The 20,412-nt window shown below is 39.3% G+C and overlaps 4 protein-coding genes across 5 annotated transcripts; 1 reads left to right on the top strand and 3 right to left on the bottom strand.

The window, feature by feature from the left end:
- The first annotated feature begins 2,604 nt into the window (after positions 1–2,604).
- On the top strand, positions 2,605–7,005 carry LOC137951857 (COBRA-like protein 3). The gene is made up of 6 exons (XM_068798810.1): positions 2,605–2,822; positions 4,137–4,216; positions 4,445–4,901; positions 5,365–5,524; positions 5,609–5,886; positions 6,385–7,005. Exons 1-6 carry the CDS (start codon positions 2,732–2,734, stop codon positions 6,675–6,677), a joined length of 1,359 nt encoding a protein of 452 aa, XP_068654911.1. The 5' UTR covers positions 2,605–2,731; the 3' UTR covers positions 6,678–7,005.
- A 581-nt stretch (positions 7,006–7,586) lies between these two features.
- LOC137951858 (COBRA-like protein 4) lies at positions 7,587–9,763 on the bottom strand. 2 transcript variants are annotated; one of them, XM_068798813.1, is made up of 6 exons: positions 9,556–9,763; positions 9,394–9,473; positions 8,852–9,308; positions 8,558–8,705; positions 8,204–8,481; positions 7,587–8,065 (listed from the first exon to the last, which is right to left on the bottom strand). In XM_068798813.1, the coding sequence occupies exons 1-6, from the start codon at positions 9,605–9,607 to the stop codon at positions 7,782–7,784; spliced, it is 1,299 nt and encodes a 432-aa protein (XP_068654914.1). In that variant the 5' UTR covers positions 9,608–9,763; the 3' UTR covers positions 7,587–7,781. The 2 variants fall into 2 exon arrangements, with proteins under 2 accessions (XP_068654914.1, XP_068654913.1); XM_068798812.1 differs by lacking the exon at positions 9,556–9,763 and having other exon boundaries at positions 9,394–9,531.
- Positions 9,764–10,259: 496 nt separating this feature from the next.
- LOC137952208 (uncharacterized) lies at positions 10,260–12,833 on the bottom strand. The gene is made up of 3 exons (XM_068799287.1): positions 12,565–12,833; positions 12,226–12,489; positions 10,260–10,651 (listed from the first exon to the last, which is right to left on the bottom strand). Exons 1-3 carry the CDS (start codon positions 12,608–12,610, stop codon positions 10,434–10,436), a joined length of 528 nt encoding a protein of 175 aa, XP_068655388.1. The 5' UTR covers positions 12,611–12,833; the 3' UTR covers positions 10,260–10,433.
- A 426-nt stretch (positions 12,834–13,259) lies between these two features.
- On the bottom strand, positions 13,260–19,333 carry LOC137951859 (cytochrome b5-like). Its single transcript, XM_068798814.1, has 3 exons — positions 19,104–19,333; positions 14,124–14,190; positions 13,260–13,692 (listed from the first exon to the last, which is right to left on the bottom strand). Exons 1-3 carry the CDS (start codon positions 19,188–19,190, stop codon positions 13,415–13,417), a joined length of 432 nt encoding a protein of 143 aa, XP_068654915.1. The 5' UTR covers positions 19,191–19,333; the 3' UTR covers positions 13,260–13,414.
- Between the last annotated feature and the right edge of the window lie 1,079 nt (positions 19,334–20,412).

Genomic DNA, 20,412 nt, shown 5'->3' with positions numbered 1-20,412 from the left:
CCTGACTTGTTGCCGATGGCGAACAACAACAAGTCGTGTCCGAAATTTAGAACCTTGAGGTTGAACGATGAACAAGTCTTTTGGTTCACTACAACAGATTCGGACTTCGGATTTGAAGTCGCCCCCAAATTGTCCAGTTCTGACGAGATTTTGGACGATTTCGGATTTGATGTATTCGACTCTGATTTCAGATTTGCAGGGTCTCTACTGTTGGACTTTGGCTCTGGATTTCCCTGCGTGGAAATTGTTAATTTTTCTGGCCCTTGGCCTTGCTCCTAGTTCAAGACAGCTTCTGCTGCCTTGCGTTCTGTGAATATTTTGTGCTCGGAGATTTTAGGTCGTATGACCTTCTTTTCTGCAGCAGCGAGATGCCTCTCAATTGCAGAAATTTTAATGGAAGATTCACGCATTCCATCCCGCAAGGCTTCTTCCCATGCTACAACTCCTGCACATATTTATTCCAATAGATCACGCATGGCAATCCATTTTCCTTGGGACAAATAATTGCTCATTTTGTTCCCGCTCTGATACCTGTTGTTACAATCTCGGACCTGACACGGCGATTTGTAGGGATGAAGAAGAGAGACGAAAATCAAGCCGATTGGAAGCTTGAAAACCCTAGGTTCTTTGAAGAGAACGCACACCCCTGAGCTCGTTGAGGAAAACTCAAAACCCTTGTTTACTCTAAATCAATGTTTGCTTTTTCTCATTACTCTTACCCCTTGAATAGGGTTCACCCTTACAAGGTTCAAGATAAAATATTACAAAAATGGCCTTATGGCCTATAAATTCTTTAACTAAAATAAAATAAAGTAAATTAAAGAAAAATAATTAATTAGACTCTAAATAACTTAATAATGTTATTGTGTGCATAACATTGATGTTCCCATCAACATATCACAAGGAGGATTCATTAGTTGTAAATTTTCAGTTTCAGAGATTACCACCCTTCTTCTGTTTCTTCTCCTTCTTCTTCTACTTCTTATGCTTCTTTGTAATATTACATATTGTTACTTCAAAAGAAATCTTTGAAGTTGAGGGGCTTATCAAGTCTTATTCTACTTGGCAGGTGAACTATGGAAACTGCATGCATGGGCTAATCAAGGGGAACATACAACTCAACAAAAATGTGATGTCAAAGTTATCTATGCATGAGCCCTACAGCTTCAAGGCCCTTGTCGACATTTCTCGCAAAGGTTTGCCTCTTATGGGAGTTAATGGGAGTGTGATTGGTTTCTCATAGTTCCAATAGGAAACGATAAGAAAACAAATAAGAAGAAAATAAAATATTAATAATAAAATTGATTAAAATATATTTTTTCTATTTTTTAATGATGTTAGAGAAGGGGTTCTATGATGCTTAAATGATATCAGTTTTCAAAATTATGTTTTGTCTTATGGTATGTATTGTCTCCCTTGTTTGTATTAGTCAATACAAAGAGAAGGAATTTGGGTATTATATTAAATTATCAGGTTTGGTTTGGTTGGAAAGGAAAGGAAAGAACTCATTCATGCTTGAATGGTATTGATATAATTTTTTTTAAATCCTATTTTTTTTTTACATTAAAAAAAACACTAAAAAATATTTCTTGGAATCAAAACATAGTGAGAACTCACTCAGTTCAAGAATTAGGATTTAGGGTTTAGGGTTTAAGGTATTATAAGTAAACCTAACGAGGGATAACTTGTAATCATGCTTAGAATTGAGGGATAAGTAACACTAATAAAATGTACCAAAACGCTAGAATAAATAATAAATTATCAAACCCTAGCCCTTGGATTAATTTAAAACAACTTGACCCAGGTGGGTCCACCACACTAGTTTCCATACACGTGTCAAATGGATGAGCTGGCTTACCACTGTCAATGAGAAGAAGTCCAAACTAGAGAGATTAGGTGGGTTTATTTGATGCCGTATGCACCAATCATTTTAATATCTTAACAATGTCACACATTAATATATGTTACATTATTTTGACTTAAATACATGTTGAAGTGGACCACTGAAGTTTCCTAGTCTTGCACACTTCCTGCCCCACATGTGTCACACAGGACTCTCTATTAATCGGGCCCACTCGTTTTCTTTGTCCGTTTCTGATCATTTTGGTAAATAATGCTTCTTTCTTGCTTCTGACAGTAAGATCTTCTCACCGTGATCGGCGCGGCACCCAGTCCATCTCCAGCCCCGCTCTTCACCCCCCACCGACACAGGTAACAGGGCCCACGGCCCACAAACTTCCTGTCGGCGACTCGCACGTCGACGTCGGTTTTTTTACTAAAATACCCTCAATTCTTCTTAACTTATTTGACTTTGCTCAGAAAATGAAAATAAATTTATTCTTTATAATTAGAAAAGAATAATAGAGAAAAAAATAATAAAAGCAGTAATGAGAGCTGATCCGGCAATTATTTCGTGGAAATTTTATTAAAATAAATCAGAAAACTAGTAGTGCCATTCATGTAATATTTTGAAAACTTGAGGGCAGGTGTTAGGCAATTTACTGGTGAAAGAAACTACAGTTAAGCATCGCTTTGCTTAAACTAGCTTAAATTTAAGTTGGATCTTAGCTCTCTCTCTCTCTCTCTCTCTCTCTCTCTCTCTTCCATGTGAAAAGGAAGGCCAGCGCCGCGTGCTCTCTGCGTTTCCTCTTTGAGTTTTTCCTCTCTCGTCTGCTGCAGATCTTTGAGCACTCCGAGAAGAACGGAGTAAACCCAGAAACCTGCAGCGGAGATGGGTTGGGACAACGCATCCATTTCGAGGATCAGTAGCTGCACCATTTTACTGGTGTTTGTGCTTTTCTCCTGCAGTTTAACTTCCACAGGTGGGTGTCCGACGGTGGATTCTCTTGTTTCTTGACGATTTTACATGTTGGAGCTCGCTTTTATTTTTTTAGATGGCTTTTTTGTGGTGAATTGTTGAAATTTAGTGTAGTTGGGGAGCTCCCGTTTTCGGATTCTGTAGGCAGGAGAAAGTATAAAAATTTGATTTTTGTGTGCCAGTGGACGGCTTGAGCACAGTAGTTGGAAAGGGATTTTTCGTTATTTCTTATTTTAAGTTTCGTTTGCAGAATTTTGAAATCTTATGGGTTATCTTTTGTGCGAATGTTGATGTTATCTTAGTACAGGTTCTGCGAGCAAATTTTTACTGATTGTGTGCGTTTTGCTTTTTTAAATTTTAGCATACTAGTCTGGAATATAAAGTTTCTGTAATTGAGCTTGGGAGATCGAAGCCTGCTAATGCCGGTGTCTTTGGTTTCTTGTTTGAAAAGAGTTTGGAAAATAAATATACGATTATCACTCAGATTTTTTAATTACATCGCTTCAGCTTAGCCGATTTAAGTATCAGACTAACTTATTGTTTATATGTGGAACTTGAAAGAGAAAAGTTTACAGAGGTGTTATATTGAAATTTCTAATACGAGCAAAGAGACGGACTCGGGCGGTTTGGAAAGATGTGGCACGTTGGTTTTAGAAGAACGAATGGAATAGTGGAAAAGAGGGATTTCTGAAGAGTTTTATCATTCACCTTTTTTTTAATGTATTTAAAATGATAAATGTTTGGAAAATCGAAGGGAACAGTGGAAACGAGAGGTTTCTGAAGAGTCTGGGCATTCACCTTTATTTTATTTTTTGTGGATTTGAAATGACAGATTAATGGATCGTTAATGGCCACGTTATGGTCTTGAATTTCTATGGTCCTCAAAATAGTTTGTACGCTTACTTAGCTTTGGCCAAATGTTCAACTACAGGAACCCAAGTTACTTTTCCTCTGTAGGAATACCCAAGTGATTCATTATTGCTGCATAAGGAAAATCCTAGTTGTTCAGAGGACATGAAATATTTAAGATCTGTGAAGTTTGAAGCAGCTCTTGTAGTTGTAATTAGTTGGCATGATCAAAGGCTGTGTAACTTCAAGGCATAAATGGTAAATTCAGTGATCTCTTGCAGCAAGAATCCGTGTATACTTATCTGGTTTTAGATAGTCTTGTAAAAGGAATATCTTTTCTGAAGCTTCCTATTGAATTCTCTTCTGATTTACACTCCCTTCCTTTATACTTTTGGGGGAGCTTGAATATACTCTGATTTATTTTTTATTTAATTTTTGTTATTAACAATTGTATTCTTCTGTTATATAGAAGCGTATGACTCGCTTGATCCCAACGGAAATATAACAATCAAGTGGGATGTTATGTCATGGACTCCTGATGGCTATCTTGTAAGTATATGGCAATATGTTTTGCTTGTTCTTTTTTCCTCCATATAAATTAAGCCAATCCACCCAGCATCAGACAATGCAATATCAGAAGAAAAAAAAAAAAAAACAGGACAATACTCCAACTTCCAACTTTATAGACTTGTTCCATCAGAGCCGTTTATCTCTTGAATCTAATTTTCATTTTTCTTGTTGGTCAAATTTTAATCTTCTCCTTGAATGGTATGCCAGGCTGTTGTTACCATCTTCAATTTCCAGCAATATCGTCATATTCAAGCTCCTGGCTGGACTCTGGGATGGACGTGGGCAAAGAAAGAGGTTATTTGGTCTATGGTTGGAGCCCAAACCACTGAGCAAGGAGATTGTTCAAGATACAAAGGAAATATCCCACATTGTTGTAAAAAAGACCCAACAGTGGTGGATTTGCTGCCAGGAACTCCTTACAATCAACAAATTGCAAACTGCTGTAAAGGAGGAGTAATCAACTCATGGGTCCAGGATCCTCAGAATGCAGTGAGTGCATTCCAGATCAGTGTTGGCGCTGCAGGAACCTCTAACAAAACTGTGAAGTTGCCAAAGAACTTTACGCTCAAAGCTCCAGGGCCAGGCTATACATGTGGGATTGCAAAGATTGTGAAGGCAAGTAAATTCATAACAGCAGATGGGAGAAGAACAACTCAAGCTTTGAGTAAGTTAAATCTTAAATAGATAGTTGTTCCAAATCGTCCACCAAAAAATGTCAGTTGCATGCTTGAAGTGTCAGAATTGGTGGTGATTGAACGGGGATCCGCGTTTTTCTGAATTTTTGCTGTTCTTTCCACAAATTTAACTGTTTGTACCTAACATAGATAGTGGTACCAAGTGCTGAAACCAGATTCCTGGAATTTTTGAGCCATGCAATTTGTGCCCTTCCTTGCATGAAGTTGCATGCTGTTAGCTATAAGGGAAATTTACTCAATTATATCCAAATTTATTTTCTGTCAAAACGAGAAATTTATCTTGTTTTTCCTTTATGTTTCTTGTATTCTTATTGTTTGATATGAAACAAAATTACTTAATCTTCATATGTTTGAATAAACTTCTAGTGGCTCAGCTTAATGTTTGCAATGTACAAAGATATCTCACATTGTTCGTCTCTTATTGTTTTGCAGTGACATGGAATATTACTTGCACATACTCGCAATTTCTTTCTCAGAAAACCCCTACATGTTGTGTATCACTTTCATCCTTCTACAATGACACTATTGTTCCCTGCCCAACATGCACTTGTGGCTGCCAAAACAATATAACCCAACCAGGAAGCTGTGTAGAGTAAGCAGAAATTATGCTTTAGCCATTATTAGCTTCTTTATGAACTGAATGTGTGGTGGTTCATGATAATTGTTTGTTTTGCAGGGGAGACTCACCTTACTTAGCTTCTGCTATAGCTGCCGGTGGAAAAAATAACTATGCACCTTTAGTTCAGTGCACAAGTCACATGTGCCCAATACGAGTTCATTGGCATGTTAAGCTCAATTACAAAGAATACTGGCGGGTGAAGATCACCATTACTAACTTCAATTACAGGATGAATTACACTCAGTGGAACTTAGTCGTCCAGCACCCAAATTTCGACAATCTCACCCAGATTTTCAGCTTCAATTATAAGTCACTAAATCCATACCAAGCTATAAGTGAGTCATCCATTATTGTCATCTCTCTTTTTTGTTTAGATCGTTCTAGTTCTGTTTTATATATATATATATATATATTTATTTTTTTCCTTTTTTCCCCTCAAGGAACTCTTGTTTTATTCTGTCAACTTAATAAAATATTTTGCCTCTTCCAAAAAAAAAAAACTTATGTTGAAATCATGAAGTAAAATTTTACTGTGCATGGGAGGGCATGAAAGAGGCACAATAATGAAACTGACAAGAATGCTCACGGACATGCTGTGTGGCTTTCTTGTCATTTCCTAGTAATTTTTTTCATGCAAGGGCCATAAGGGTACACGAAACAATGAAAGTACTGTCATATACTAGAATACTTCCACATTCTCCTTTTGTAGTCGAGGTTTCTTGTAAGTTCTTAATATGTTTTTGCTGTATCCGCAACAGTTCTCAAATTGGGCTGAAATACTTATATTTCTTGAAATGTTAAAAATCTGAAATTCTTATGATTGCTCTTTGCAGATGATACTGCTATGCTATGGGGGGTCAAGTTCTATAATGATTTGCTCGTGCAAGCAGGTCCCTCTGGTAATGTACAGTCGGAGATTCTGTTAAAGAAGGACCTCGGGACCTTTACTTTTGACAAAGGCTGGGCTTTTCCTCGTCGGATCTATTTCAATGGTGATAACTGTGTGATGCCACCGCCTGATTCTTACCCATGGTTGCCCAACTCCAGTCCTCCACGGGATAACTTCTTTCTTCTTCCACTTATGCTTTTCTTAGCATCTCTGGCATTCCTGTTTGCCCATGTCTAATTGAGCAAGGTGCCATTGCCTCCACTTTTAAAGGATCACCAGAAGCATTTGGAACTGAGTTATGATTCTCCTAAAGCTAGTTGTGGATTTGGCCACGACTACTCATGGTGTATGGTGATCGAATCTGTTAGCAGGTGCGTTCAAATGGTCCCAAAAAGATTTTTGTTTAGTTGTTGTGGTCTGGGTAGAATGAATTCACTCCACTTGTAGTTGCTACAGTTGTGATTATAGTTGTTGTAACTGATGTAATGCATATTTATTTATTTATAAAAAGTTGTTCTATATGACAATAAAAAGCTACTAGAGGGAAATCCTGATCCCTTCTGCATTTTTATCTTTTTCCTGGCTATTCCTTCTGTTTAGAAGTTTGTACAGCAGCCATGCAGCCATCCAAACTGGAATCTATGACTTTTAAACTGTCTGAACCTCAAGGCTCCCTAATATAGAACTTAAATTCTTGTAAGTAGTGTTTGTTCGGTTGATCTGCACCTGTCAATGAGGTGGCTTTCTTGGTTTTTTCTCCATTAAAAAAGAGAAAATATTGTGGAGTTCTGGTGCTTCTGTTGGTCTATTTTCTGGAAACATGAGAAAAGCACAGTTCGCCTATCCTTTTTCAAACTGGTTGAATGGGTCGGTTGCCTTGTTCCATAGGTAAACAGAAGCTTCAAGCAGTGCAGGCAGAAAGCGATTTGCTTTGGAGTAAAAAAGAAAAGAAAACGTTTACCTAACCTTGATTTGATGTCTCACCTCTCTGTATCCCGTCGGTGAAAAATTATGTCTGCTCACTTGCTGCATATTCATGGATAATCGGTTCACAGTTGACTCATCGTTTGATGCTTTAGCTGTGGGATCAGAATCATTAAAAATTCAAAACATGAAAAATTTCCTAATTTTGAAGAGAGAGGAAAAGGTGACTTTTTTTTTCTTTTTTTCATCATCTATATTTCGTTTTTCAAAAGAATGTCCAGACATTACACTCATGATACAATCTATCTACATGAGGATCAGTAACGATCACAAAATCTGCCAATCCTAAATGATGGGTTCCGCCATCAAAGTCTCAGAAAATTTGAAACCTGACCATCCTCGTCTCTTCAGAAAATCTTACCAGAGGAACCCAAATACGAGGATTACAGAAGCAACAAGAGATGAATAAGCAAATGAATTTACTATTGCTGAATTGGGAAGAAATGGGTATGTGTCTGGTGGAGGCAGCATGCACTCGTCGCCATTGAAGTACACTTTCCGAGGGAACGCCCAACCCTGTTTGAGGGTGAATGTGTCCTTGTTCTTCTGGAGAAGCACCTCTGACTGTACATTTCCTGATGGCCCTGCTTCCATTATTAGATCATTGTAGAATTTCATGCCATAGAACATCCCCGTATCATCTGCAGAAACAGTTGCAAACAAATTGTCAGAGTTCTGATAGAAAGGAAGGCATGCGGATCCCTCTGTTTTGTTCTTCAATAACCTTCGACCTCCATGGTTTTGAACCCAGAAGCTCCCAAATGCACTAGAAAACTTACTTATAGACTGGTAAGGGACGAGCGGTTTGTAGTCGAAGCTGAAGACCTGAGTGACATTGTTGAGATTGGGGTGCTGTGCCACGAGCGTCCACTGTGTGTAGTTCAACCTATAGTTGAAATTGGTAATGGCGATCTTGACGCGCCAGTATTCCTTGTAGTTGAGCTTCACATGCCAGTGAACCCTAATCGGACACATGTGATGAGTGCACTGCAGCAGGGGTGCATTATCCTTCCTTGGAGTGTTGATCCCCACCTTACTTAACAGTTTCGAGTCGCTTCTGCAGACGGATTAAGTGTGAAGCTCTGTAAATGTCAAAACACCAGTTCAGAGAAGGATCGAGTTGGCAGACTTACTCGATGCAGCTTCCTTTCTTTTGGCAGCCACAAGCGCATTTGGGGCAGGGAATGATGGTGCTGTTGTAGAAAGAGGAGAAGGATACACAGCAGCTTGGGTTCTTCCTGGCTAGAAACTGTGAATAAGTGCATGTCACATTCCATGTCACTGCAAACACAAGGAAGGTGAGTTCTCTGGATCAATCTTAACAGAAAACAAAGAGAAAGAACTCTTTCTGTAGAGGTCATCTATCATCATTTCAGAGTTGCAGGAAATATCAACAGGTGATTAACACAAAGGAAAAGAGAACTTACTCAATGCCTGAGTTTTTCTACGGCGATCGGGAGTGAGGAAGGTGGTGGAAGGCACGATCTTTGCAGGGCCACAAGTGTATCCAGGCCCCGGACCCAGCAATGTGAAATTTTTAGGCAACTTCACAGTCTTATTGGAGGTCCCTGCTTGCCCAACGCTCACCTGGAAGGCTGAGACTGCAGCACTAGGGTCCTGACCCCATGCTGCAACTACTCCTCCCTTGCAGCAATTCGCAAATTGTTGGTTGTAAGGAACCCCAGGAAGCAAATCGACAACTGTTGGTGTCTTCTTGCAGCAATGAGGTATGTTTCCTTTGAACTTTGAGCAGTCACCTTGTTCAGTTGTCTGAGCTCCCACCATAGACCAGATCACGTCCTTCTTTGCCCATGACCAGCCCAAGGTCCAGCCGGGGCTCATTATATGCCGATACGTTTGGAAGTTGTTCATCGTTATCGCAGCCTGGAAAACCATCGGAGAGAGTCCAGTTGAATTTCAGAGAAATGTACATTGGGTGTGACAACGAAGAAGAGAGAACGAGACATACCACATAACCATCCGCTGTCCATGACATTACATCCCATTTGATTGTAATATTGCCATTCGGATCCAATGGATCATAAGCAGCTAATCCATAAAACAGCAACAAAGTAAGAAACCAGCACGAAGCAGTCACCAAATTCATCAAGAACCAAATATAAATTCTCACCTGTATAGGAAAAAACAGAGACAAGGAAGACAACAAACGCCGAAACTCTCATCTCTGTGAATTCAATTCCTACTAATGTACAGTTTATCCTCAGGCTTCTTCTTTCTTCTGAACTGGGTCTCTCTCTCTCTTAAGTTCACAGAACAGCTGCTCCGGGACGATGGAGGCTGCCTGGTAATGGTAGAGGAGCAGAGGATTTTTGGGTCTTTTAAGGGAAATAAAGAGATTTAGATCGAAGAGAGAAAGAAGATGGTCCACCAACTGGTTGTTGATATTTCCATCATTTCTCTGTGTCAGCATCTCTTTCTTTCCCCTGCTTTGAAGCAAGGGAGTTTGCTGAGACAGGAAGAATGAGGAGGCGGGAAATATTCAGAGATTTTGAAGATTACTGCCCAACGGTGTACTGGTTGTGGACAGGGACTGCTACTGTTACTGAACCTGCCGCCTTGTTTGCTTGGTTGGACTTTTAGTAAATTAATTATACTTAATAAGGTGGTAAACTGTCCGATCAAATGCTGTGATAATGGTTGATTCGCGTTTTGGTAGGTTCAAATTGGCAATTTGCACCAACTTAATTTTTTTTTTTTTTTTTTTTCTGATAAGAGAGACGTTATGACAACAGGTAGAGATCCAATTTTTCTATTTCTTTTCCTCCTGTTTATGTTAGGAAGGTTTAAAGGCAAGTAGTCTGTCACCACTTGATGTAAGCTTTCCAACTGTTGCTGTAGACAATTAATCCTTGAAAATGAGAACCGTTCTATTGAATCCGGGTAACACAACAGGTAAGCTTGTACACTTTTCTAATCAACTATGTTAATACTTTCATGCACCAGCCTTTGGTTTCCAATTTCTACCTTTCTGAAAGTTCTTGAGCTTGATTACTTGTTGTTCTCTTTAAGGGCCTGTGCTTCTGCAATTGCCATAGGATTATCCTTTCCTGTATCTTCTTCTTCTTTTTCCCCTTCTCGTTCTTGAGCCAATTTTTTCCTATGTAACTCCTCTGCAGTACGCATAGCAGCCTGGCTTTCTGCCTGTAACCGTTGCATTTCCTCTTCTTGTTGCTGCCGCTCGAACCACGTGTCTGCATCTGCCCAGACTGAAGAAAGAAAAAGGAAGTCCAGCAAATAACTCAAGAGTTAATCTCTGATTTAAAATCTCACAGTTTCTTATCAATAATTAAGTTGATAATAAAGAACATTTCAGATTCTGATATAAAAGCAAAAATCCTTTGATAAACAAGATAAAAGTGATATACAGGGGAAAAAAGAAGAAGAAATAAGAAAAGGAGAAGGCCAATAAGATCTAATAGAATTTACACTTAGTAAAATCATGTTTATAGCAAGAGTCTTCTTCGGAAAGTAAATGCCAAAGAGCAAGTTTCTGTTAGATTTGACTAGTGGCAAGGTAGATCTGCCCCTTAACACTTGGTAGAAAAATGAAAGCCTTAACATGCTTTGCATGAAGAACCATGTTACTAACATGATCCATGCTCATATCAACAGAAACTAGGCAAAACGGCTTTTAGGGACATTAAAGGATATCTTGCAAATGGAAGACAGATAACTATACAGATAAGCCTTAAACCAATGAGGTAGGCAGCATCTTCCTTTTAACAGACACACTGGTCAAAATGAATACATAATGGAACAGTACCACCATAACTATCTCCTTCAATCTAACCATGACCAGATGGTTTTGGATTCCAATACGAGTCCCCTTCCAAGTTTAGCATCCTTCAAGGGGTAACTTTTAAAAATATGCACTAGCGAGCATAGGCCTCAGACTTTCTTCCAATCAATTAATATTTTGTATGGGTCTCAGCATCAACTCATTGCTTGGATACCTCCACCACCTGGCTGTCTTAGATTCAACTCCGATGGCAGCTTGATGGGGAACCCCCAGGCCTGCTTGCATCAAGGGGGTGATTTGAAGACAGGAAGCTACAATACTATTAACATTCTCTGGCCCTATTGGCAGATGTGGCTCAGCTGAAACCAAAATCAGTGCTTTGTGGAAGAGTGTTCAACTATATGGGCAATCATTCTTAGCTCCACTCTTATTTTTAACTCACTCAATAATTAATTATATTTTTGTTTGGGCACAATCAATAAAAACCTGGAAACAGCAAGTAGAAGGGTTCAGATATCACGAGTCAGGATTCTTAGAGAAAACACCAAATTGGTAGAGGTAGAAGAGGTGAGGAAATACTCCTGAACCCTAATGTCACAATCAATTAGAAATTGATAGAATTGGTCAGAGGAGGAGGATTCATGTCATAGTTTTTGCAGTTTGTTCAAGAGCTCCAACTAGTATATAGATCCATCATTGCAATCAAAGTTCTCTTCCAAAGTTAGCTTTCCAGCAGTCTTTAGAGTTAATGAGAATGAGGTGCATTAATACTCGCAAACATTCTCACTCAAGTTCAAGAAATTTTTTCTTAGGGTCCGACAACAAAAAAGAGTCCAACAGGAACAAGAGCTAGGGTTCGGGTTTCACTAAATCGGTCACACAGTCATACAAAAACTCCAAATCCTGCAAATTGTGAGGATCTTAGCTCGACGAAAAGCCCCAGATAAGAGCGTGAAGCAGAGTAAAAGACTAATTTCTCTAATAGGCAAAAATAAATTTCAGAGAAATAAAGTTAAAATTCTGAAAGAAAGAGCAGCTTACTGGGTTGCGCAGCCCATCCCTGTTCACCACCCTTGATCTTCTCTGGCAAGGCGTAATTAACCGTGAGAACCCTACCATAAAGTTCAGCACCGTCCATGTTATCCATAGCCACCGCCGCGTCGTCCTTCTCCAGGAAGGTCACGAAGCCGAAAGACCGGTGCTTCTGCGTCGCCTGGTCCAGCGGCGTCTTCACATCTTTGATGTCGCCAAAGGGTATGAACGCCGAGTGCAGGATGGACTCGTTAACCTCCTCCGCCAGACCACCTGTGATTACCATCCAATCATCATCCTTTAACCATCATTATAGATCCAAGAAGACATGCATATATCTCTGCTTACCTACGTACAGGGTGTTCTTCTGCACCTGCAGACCCGCCATGAGCATTTCCTTGCTGCTTCTCTATTTGCTTCAGTACTCGACCAGCAGTCTTCCGCGTATCTCTCTCTCTCTCTCTCTCTCGATGATTCTACTTCGTACCGCCATCAAACAATTACCCTAGCCCTTGGCTTTGTCGAGTAAAAAATTAACGAAATCCCATACATTTGACCACCCTGTTTGATCAAATCTAATCCGCGCTTACTAAAGAGAGGTTGGCATTGGGAAGGAAACGTAACTTTATCTAATCCTATCCAATCCGAGACGTTACCAGGGGTTTTAATACGATTCGAGCTAACCGAGCGACGATTGGGTTTAATTCTATCCATGTTAATTAATTAGTAAGGAGAATCTGCTTTTGCGCCTCTGTTATCAGGTGTACCCGTTAATGGCGGCCATGACCTCGTTCCGTGCATTCGTCTCTTCCAGCTTGCTTGCGAGGAAAGTTCTATTTATACTCTACTCCCTCTCAGTCTCATCTCTCTCAACAATTTTGAACACTTTTATACTCCCTCATTTGCAGAATCAACAAGTCCCATGGTTCACAAGCTGTGCTGGAATATGCAGAGGAAGGCACCCTCTTTAGATCATGCCCACCTTAAATCCCTTCTTCTCCAACAACGACAAATAGATTAAAACAAATGGAGGAGCTCCAGAGTCGAGACAAAAAAAATTCCACTCCGGTGATAAAACAAAAGCTCATTGTTACCTCAACCCCAGCCATCATCTCTTTCGAACAGTTGCTCAAATTTTGTGTGAAAATTTTCTAATGAAGTTCTGTAATTAGAAGACAATTTGTAGAGGAAGGTTTTTTCATTTCTTGCGATTATAAAGCAGACCCACCACCACAGCAATGCCGATGATGGCTGTTGGTATGGCACAGTATCGCAAAGTCTTGTTACGCAAGAGGTCCTTGAGGTTGATGCTCTGCTGCTTGGAAACGATCTCAAGTTCATGGATGATCTGTCGGGGCGGGGGCGGGGGCGGGGGTGGGGGCGATGGGTCCAGTTCGCCGATGCAGTAGTCTTTCATCAGGTCTCTGGCACTTTGGCTGTGGCCAGCATCCTCAAAATCATCCGTAGCATCTTTCCCTACAACAAAATTAAATCTATATGATCAAGGGATCAAGTGATTTTCTCAACAGACAAATATGTTCATAATAGAAGTTAGATATGAAAATAGTAGAAACAATCTCCATGTGAGATTCAATGTAACTAATGAAGCTATTTTTTCATATTATTTGCTAATTATTTTAAGAAAATGAGAATTGTAAAACCAAAATCTGATCCAAGTGCGAATGATGTCACGCTTGGTAATGAGCAAACACAGGTTCAATATAAACACAAAAATCAGAGTTTGAGAATAAGAACAAAATATAAGTTAGATCTCGTTTGCTCACAGAAATCTCAGCCCATTAACTGTGAGCAGTCGTGTCCTGAAAAGGCAACTAGAATTTAGTCCCTAAACGGAAAACCAGATCAACTTGCTGCAAGTGCCAGGTAAAAGAAAGCATGTGACATACCAGTTGCAGCAAGGAGGACATCATCCCCTCCAGGATGCTCATCCAAATAGCTGGTCACGTCATAAATCTGTTACAAACATGAACAAACAGATAAAAATCTTATCCCTAAAGAAATAAAAAAAAAAAAGTAATACCCAAAATTTTTGAGAAGTATACATGAAATGAAAATCATGAGATATGATCCCTTGGAACTAATTTACACTCATTTGTGAGAAGTTATGTAATGGGATACTTGTGAAATGTAGTGATGAGATACTTGTGCTCTCATCATCTCATATCCAAAACAGGCTTATCCACAATTCATATTTAACCTTCAGACATTCCTCATTTATAATTGTTCCGCAAACTGTACCACAAAACCCTCAAGGCTCGTCACAAGGATGGGGATATGACTGTTAGTTGGTATCATTTGAACATAGTCTGGTGGATACCAAAAGAGCCTATACACATATCTTATCAGCAGCTAAAAATTTGAAACACCTCAAGCACACTGAATCAATCTTTGACGAGAATGGGAACATTGATGTAGATCCCCATTCCTTGCTCAGCTAATCAAATTGCAGAATCATTAGTTAAGGAAGGAATCAAGTATGATGCACTTGTCGTTCCATAGCGATTGCATCCTTTCTTTACAATTGTTGCCCCTGTCATCTCTGTTAAGTCTTGTTGTAATTTTTCCTCTGTTTCCTCATGTTAGGGAGAGAATTTCTTCTGATCATTCGTTTTTGAGGTTTTTAAAAAAATCTCAACCATCCAAAAAAAGGAGACGTTATTCAGGTCAAAGCCACCTCTCCTGAGGTCTTGTAGACATCACAGAGCCAATAACATGTCCATTGTCAATTACAATGCTTTCCATCAATGACATCCAAGTAAGGTAGAAGTGTGTTGCTAGCCTCATTGAATACCAAAGAACCAACAAGAAATGACCGGAGAGTCTTTGCAGGAACAGTTAAAAAACACTCCCTAGGAAACTAAACCCTGAATGAAGAATGAACTGGTCAGGATTTGGCATCGAATTAGATGACTGTAGTGAAATTTATGCACAATAAATAACATAGTCAAAGTCGAGTTAGGAATTTGTGGTATACATTCCCCATCCAAATAAGCGATGAGATCTCACCTCTCTCTTATAGCAAGCATTTTCTTTGGAAAGGGTCTAGAGCACCAACAGCTAACTATTTTATCCTTATTCCTTCTCAAGTGGTTCAGGTAAGACCATCCTTTGCTTAATTGCCTCAAAAGGGACACTAGACCCCTAAAATATATGGCATACTGATGTACTAAACAGTAAAAAGATGTTAGAGGAGCACATAAATGGCATGAATAATGAGTAAGAAAAACCAAATTTGTCTATAGATCTTTCAACAAGTGTGCAACTAACAGTAAAGGCATGGTTCAAAGTCGAGATCAAGCCCCAATACAAATTAAGAAAACAATTAGAAAGAAGCAGCCAAACAATTAACCAAGACCACAAACAGGATACAAGATTTGTGTGGCTTGGCAATCTTGCTGACACTCGTGGAAGCTCTAGCAAACATTTGACTACACAAAGAGAAATTAAGGCTACTTTTTTTTTCAGATAGCAAGAACAAGGCTACGCTTCGAGGATTCCCTTCTCTTAGATGTTCCCCCTCCTGATTTGAACTTTGAGATATTTGATCCATGCAGCAATGAAGCGGAAACTGTCAGTCATATTCTCCTACATTGCTCCTTTGCATGGTATGTGTGGACCTCTGTTCTAGGCAAGATGGGGCTGCAATTCTGCATATCGGCTGATCTGATCTCCTTCAGCAAGTCGATTGTTGGCCTCCCCCTCCCGAGTCTCGGAAAAATGATGATATCTGCCTGTGCAAGTTTCATACCGTGGGGGCTATGGAATGAACGCAACTGACGGTGGTTCGATGCTAAAAGTGAATCAGAAGTAAGAGTAGCGGACAAGGTGTCGGGGGAAATATCCTCTTGGCTTATAACTAAGAAGGTTTTCTCCTCCTTCAAAGGAACCTCTATCCGTGGAAATTTGAATATTTTGGCTAGGATGCACGTTGGGATCAAGGCTCCAGCAATGCAAGAGTGGACCCCCCCGGAAGCTGGATACCTCAAGCTGAATTTTGATGGCTCTTCTCTCAGCAATCCGGGGATTGCTGGTTATGGCGGAATTATTTCGGATCCATCTGGCAATCAATGTTTCTCTTATGCCGGTCTATTAGGCATTTCTGATTCTAGGATGGTTGAGCTCAATGGCCTGCTCAATGGGCTTCGCATTTTCAGAGACAACTGCAGTGGTCCCATTCACATTGAAGGAGACTCAAAGGTGGTCATTGGATGGTGTGAGCGTGCTTCCCCTCCACCGTGGCGCTATTGGGACATCTTTCGGGATATTTTAGATATTACCTCACTCCACTGTTGTATTTGGTCTCACATTCCGAGATCTGCAAATTCGGCTGCAGATGTGCTAGCCAAGCAGGGAGCATCCCTGCAATCTCTAGTTGTGAGGGATCTACTCCCTCTTCTTTTGTAAATTCTATCGTTTATATATACATACATCTTTATCAAAAAAAGAGATTTGATCCATGTAGAAGGCCCAATTTACAATTCTAAAATGGTTTTTACCCATCCATGACCCTTTTGCATGCCCCACAAGATTTTTCAAACAAACACATCAGGACTGAGCTCTCACAACCCACATTGGCTCTCAAACTACTGCCGAAAGTATCTAGCAAAGCACATAGAACCCAGGTACCAACACCATTAGAAGCTTTAAAAAATCAGTATGTATATAATAAATTTTTGCCCTTGGCATGTCTTTCACTAGATCACCAACAAGCATTTTTGCCATCTTTAAGATGCCTTGAGTAATTAAGGCCAAGCAATGACATATCAGCTAGATCCTCGGAGGTCTCAACCTTTTTGCACATGCTATAACATTTCTAATTAATATATACATTCTTTGCTAAATACAATGCGATATGGTAATCACACACTAGGCCTTACAGGGAGGCCTTACACTCCCTGTCAAACACACACACATACAACTTATCTAGCTTCTTTCCTTTCATCACCTTTAACACCTCTCACAACTTTAAAAATTCCATCAATTCAGTTAAATCCAATTTCAGCTTGTACAGTGGTAACCTAAGATACAATGCTTTGGTGATAAAGAGGCTTTTCAATTTTGTCCACAATTTAGCAGTTGAACTTCACTCGCCATATATTACAACACCCAATCAGCTGAACAAATTAGAATACTTTCAGCCTCCATATCCATGTCTTCCTAATCTTCATTCAACATAGATTTCACATTTGACATCTTACCTTGTAGATTTATGAAGACCTTCTGAGAAAATCTCAATATCTGCAGTCAGGTTTGCATTCATTTTTTTAGCACTGCTACCAACTCCAAGTTTCATCCTTAAGCCTCGATAACAATTTGTTTAAGCAGAATGGAATGGGCCTAAGTTGAGATCAAAGTCAAATGTAAAGAGAAGATGAAATAACAGTTTCCCAAAAAACAAGATGAAATAGAAGAAACAACAGCGAACACAAGCAAGGTCATGAAGAGGAGACAAGATATCTACCATGCATTGGCACATTGGATATACAGTAAAACACCTCACTTGATTGTTGAAGGAAAAAGAGCACTCTCACAACACCCAAGAATTCCCCTTCTTTCCATCTTGGTACTAGGAGAGATATCACTCTTAGAGTTGTCTAATGGATAGAACTTATAGTTAAGAAGTGTTCTTTCACTCAGCAATGCAAAGATCATATATCAAATGTGGGCGCCTTAACAACCCATTAATTGACTGACAATGCACAAAGTTTCCTATCAAAAGACATTGACATTCGGCTAACAATGTGAACATAGTTTATATACAATAAGATATTCTCAGAGCTTCATTCTTACTCACAACTTAAGACTTCATATGGTTATTTTGAAAGAAATTACCATACAAACACAAACATAACCAAGAAAGAGACTGCAACCTGAATATTCATCAACTCAGAGATCCCCATTCATCAATTCACTCTTAACTAAGAAATATGATGAAAATAAATATTCGGAAAATTGAAAATATGTCCTCTGTAACCTGACATGAGGACCATTCATATGAGATCACCTTCACCATTTTCCTGGTCTAGAAACTATTCTCATTAGTTGCTCAGTTTCTGCCTGCTAGTCTCAAATAAATACTTAGTATAAGCCAAATTGCCAAAAAAAATCAGAAAGTGATTATGGTATCAGATTGAAGTTGGTGAATGTAGATTTTACGGGAGCATCTTATTTAATAACCATTGAGAAGTTAAATCACTTTCCAGAATAAGATCCTAGCAATATACGTTCAGACAAGATTTAAAAAATACAACAACCAAGAGAACATACAAAACAGCATATAGAAACTAAAACAATAAGAAAGTATAACATAAGAAGAGGAGCATGGAGAAAGAATAAGAAAAACACAAGAAGAAGAAAGCAGTTCCTTCAAGGGAAAGAAGAAGAAAAGAGCGCAGGAACGACCGACCCGCTGTCAGCTTGGAAATGAAAGCTTCGACAAGACAAATTAAGTCAAAATGGAGAACGAGAAGAAGAATCTTATTCGAAATCTTTACCACTCTTCCCAAAATAACAAAAGAACTTTACTTGAATAAATGTCGAGATGGGTAGAAAACGGAAATGAAAATCCATGAAATAACTAGAAAAGGAAAAATATAAGACCAGGAACTCTACCGCTTTACTAATCCATAAATGGGAATCAGCCACTAACCCTTTTTTTTTGTATAAAAAAAAAGACCCATAAGCTATCAATCGACAGAGTTTGGTCAAGCATAATATTAACTATCTATCCATGAAAGTTCACTTTGTAAACAACAGCAATTTATATAAACGGAAAGAACCCTTGCGTGTCACCGATTAATACAGAACGATTTCTTTTAATCAAATAGTTCAACCAAGAAATGAGATTCGTCTAGTTTGTTTTGTACCTTCCCATCAATGACGACCCAGCAGTCCTCTTTCTTGTTGTGCTCCGAAGCTTCTTGCAGTGTAAAGAGCTTTGTGATAGTAGGCATGTTTATAGCTTTTTTCCTCTCAAATCCTCAACGTTCGCCTCACCCCCACAGATGGAGAACCCAAGAGGATGCGTTTGTACTTATTTTCAGACACTTTCGGTCACTATTTTTTGTCAATGTTAAGAAAGCTGAAAGCTTATATTTTATCATGGTGAGTAAACTTGGGGCTAAAGACTGTTAACCTAGATACGAGTAAACCCCGCCGAACGGGTGGAAACCGAAGGATAGGCAATGGGTTGGCTACTGAGGCCACAAATGAAAGAGAAAAACATAACCATGGAGATGAGTTGAGGTCAGGTCAAGGACAAAAATGGGAATTTTATTTAGGAGAGAGGAAGTGATTTGGAAATCCAATTCTATTCAAGTTTTCGCGTGGTTTCACCATCTCTCATGCCCCTTCCCTATGCGTAATGTGGGAAGTGATCTCTAATGGTACATCCTTCACCTTCCTCTTTTCTTCACAGATTGGAAGGGGGAGATTGGTGCCTCCTACTCCACTGTCACCCAAAGAAAGGAGACCTTTCTCTTCATGACTTGATAGATGGTGGGGCTTGGTGGAGGTTGCAACACTTTGAGAATGTGTCCGTTTGGGCTGATTGGGGGCTTGTTATGCACGAAAGAGGGACAATTTTATGTTCCATAGCATGATGGTCTTTGACGCGAATTGTTGCAAATGGATTGGACATCCAAAGCCAAAACACACACTATTTTATGTTCTCTTGCATCTCCCACTCAGCCTCCCTTTCTTCCCACTTTCGGTTTCCCACTCTTTTTTCCCTCTTGCTATTCTCTTTTCCCCCAAGATACTTTCCGATTTCGTTCGATTTCCTCCATTTTGATTTCGATTTTCTTCGAATTTGACATTTGGGCATCGATTAATTTCTATTTCCATTAGGCATTTATTTCCCCATTCGGCTTCGATTTTCCCCAAATTTCAGCAAGTATGACTAAATCATAATTTTTTTATTAAATTAATATTGTATTTAATTTAATTTTAGTTTCACAGCCTAATTTGGGGTGATTTGTCTAGAAGATGAACGGGTAATCGTGTAGAAATGAATTTAGACGGTTAGAAGCGTGAAAACAGTTGTATCTTTTAGCTGGCAGACTCTATAATGGTTATCTAGGGATGAGTACAGATCGTGTATCGAGTGCTTGTGATGCATATCCTACAACAGTTTGTCTTGACTTCTAACTAGTGGATCTATCTTAAAATAAACAG

This window comes from Aristolochia californica, unplaced genomic scaffold (assembly GCF_029961685.1).
Source record: "Aristolochia californica isolate CCGP_79_NKW_82.1479 unplaced genomic scaffold, dmAriCali1.0.hap1 SCAF_15, whole genome shotgun sequence".
Lineage (NCBI taxonomy): Eukaryota > Viridiplantae > Streptophyta > Magnoliopsida > Piperales > Aristolochiaceae > Aristolochia > Aristolochia californica.
This window is presented reverse-complemented; position numbering and strand designations above follow the sequence as displayed.

Bases quoted from the DNA above. Each gene is read 5' to 3' on its own strand.
- LOC137951857 (XM_068798810.1), top strand. From the start codon at position 2,732: ATGGGTTGGGACAACGCATCCATTTCGAGGATCAGTAGCTGCACCATT. The intron at 4,217-4,444 runs GTAAGTATATGG...ATGGTATGCCAG, and splicing joins GGACTCCTGATGGCTATCTT to GCTGTTGTTACCATCTTCAA. The intron at 4,902-5,364 runs GTAAGTTAAATC...ATTGTTTTGCAG, and splicing joins AAGAACAACTCAAGCTTTGA to TGACATGGAATATTACTTGC.
- LOC137951858 (XM_068798812.1), bottom strand. From the start codon at position 9,531: ATGAATTTGGTGACTGCTTCGTGCTGGTTTCTTACTTTGTTGCTGTTT. The intron at 8,706-8,851 runs GTAAGTTCTCTT...TTGTGTTTGCAG, and splicing joins TAGAAAAACTCAGGCATTGA to TGACATGGAATGTGACATGC. The intron at 8,482-8,557 runs GTAAGTCTGCCA...ATCCGTCTGCAG, and splicing joins AAGAAAGGAAGCTGCATCGA to AAGCGACTCGAAACTGTTAA.
- LOC137952208 (XM_068799287.1), bottom strand. From the start codon at position 12,610: ATGCTCATGGCGGGTCTGCAGGTGCAGAAGAACACCCTGTACGTAG. The intron at 12,490-12,564 runs GTAAGCAGAGAT...TGGTAATCACAG, and splicing joins GAAGAACACCCTGTACGTAG to GTGGTCTGGCGGAGGAGGTT. The intron at 10,652-12,225 runs GTAAGCTGCTCT...TTCTTTCTTCAG, and splicing joins GGGATGGGCTGCGCAACCCA to TCTGGGCAGATGCAGACACG.
- LOC137951859 (XM_068798814.1), bottom strand. From the start codon at position 19,190: ATGCCTACTATCACAAAGCTCTTTACACTGCAAGAAGCTTCGGAGCAC. The intron at 14,191-19,103 runs GTACAAAACAAA...TGTTTGTAACAG, and splicing joins GGGTCGTCATTGATGGGAAG to ATTTATGACGTGACCAGCTA. The intron at 13,693-14,123 runs GTATGTCACATG...ATTTTGTTGTAG, and splicing joins TGTCCTCCTTGCTGCAACTG to GGAAAGATGCTACGGATGAT.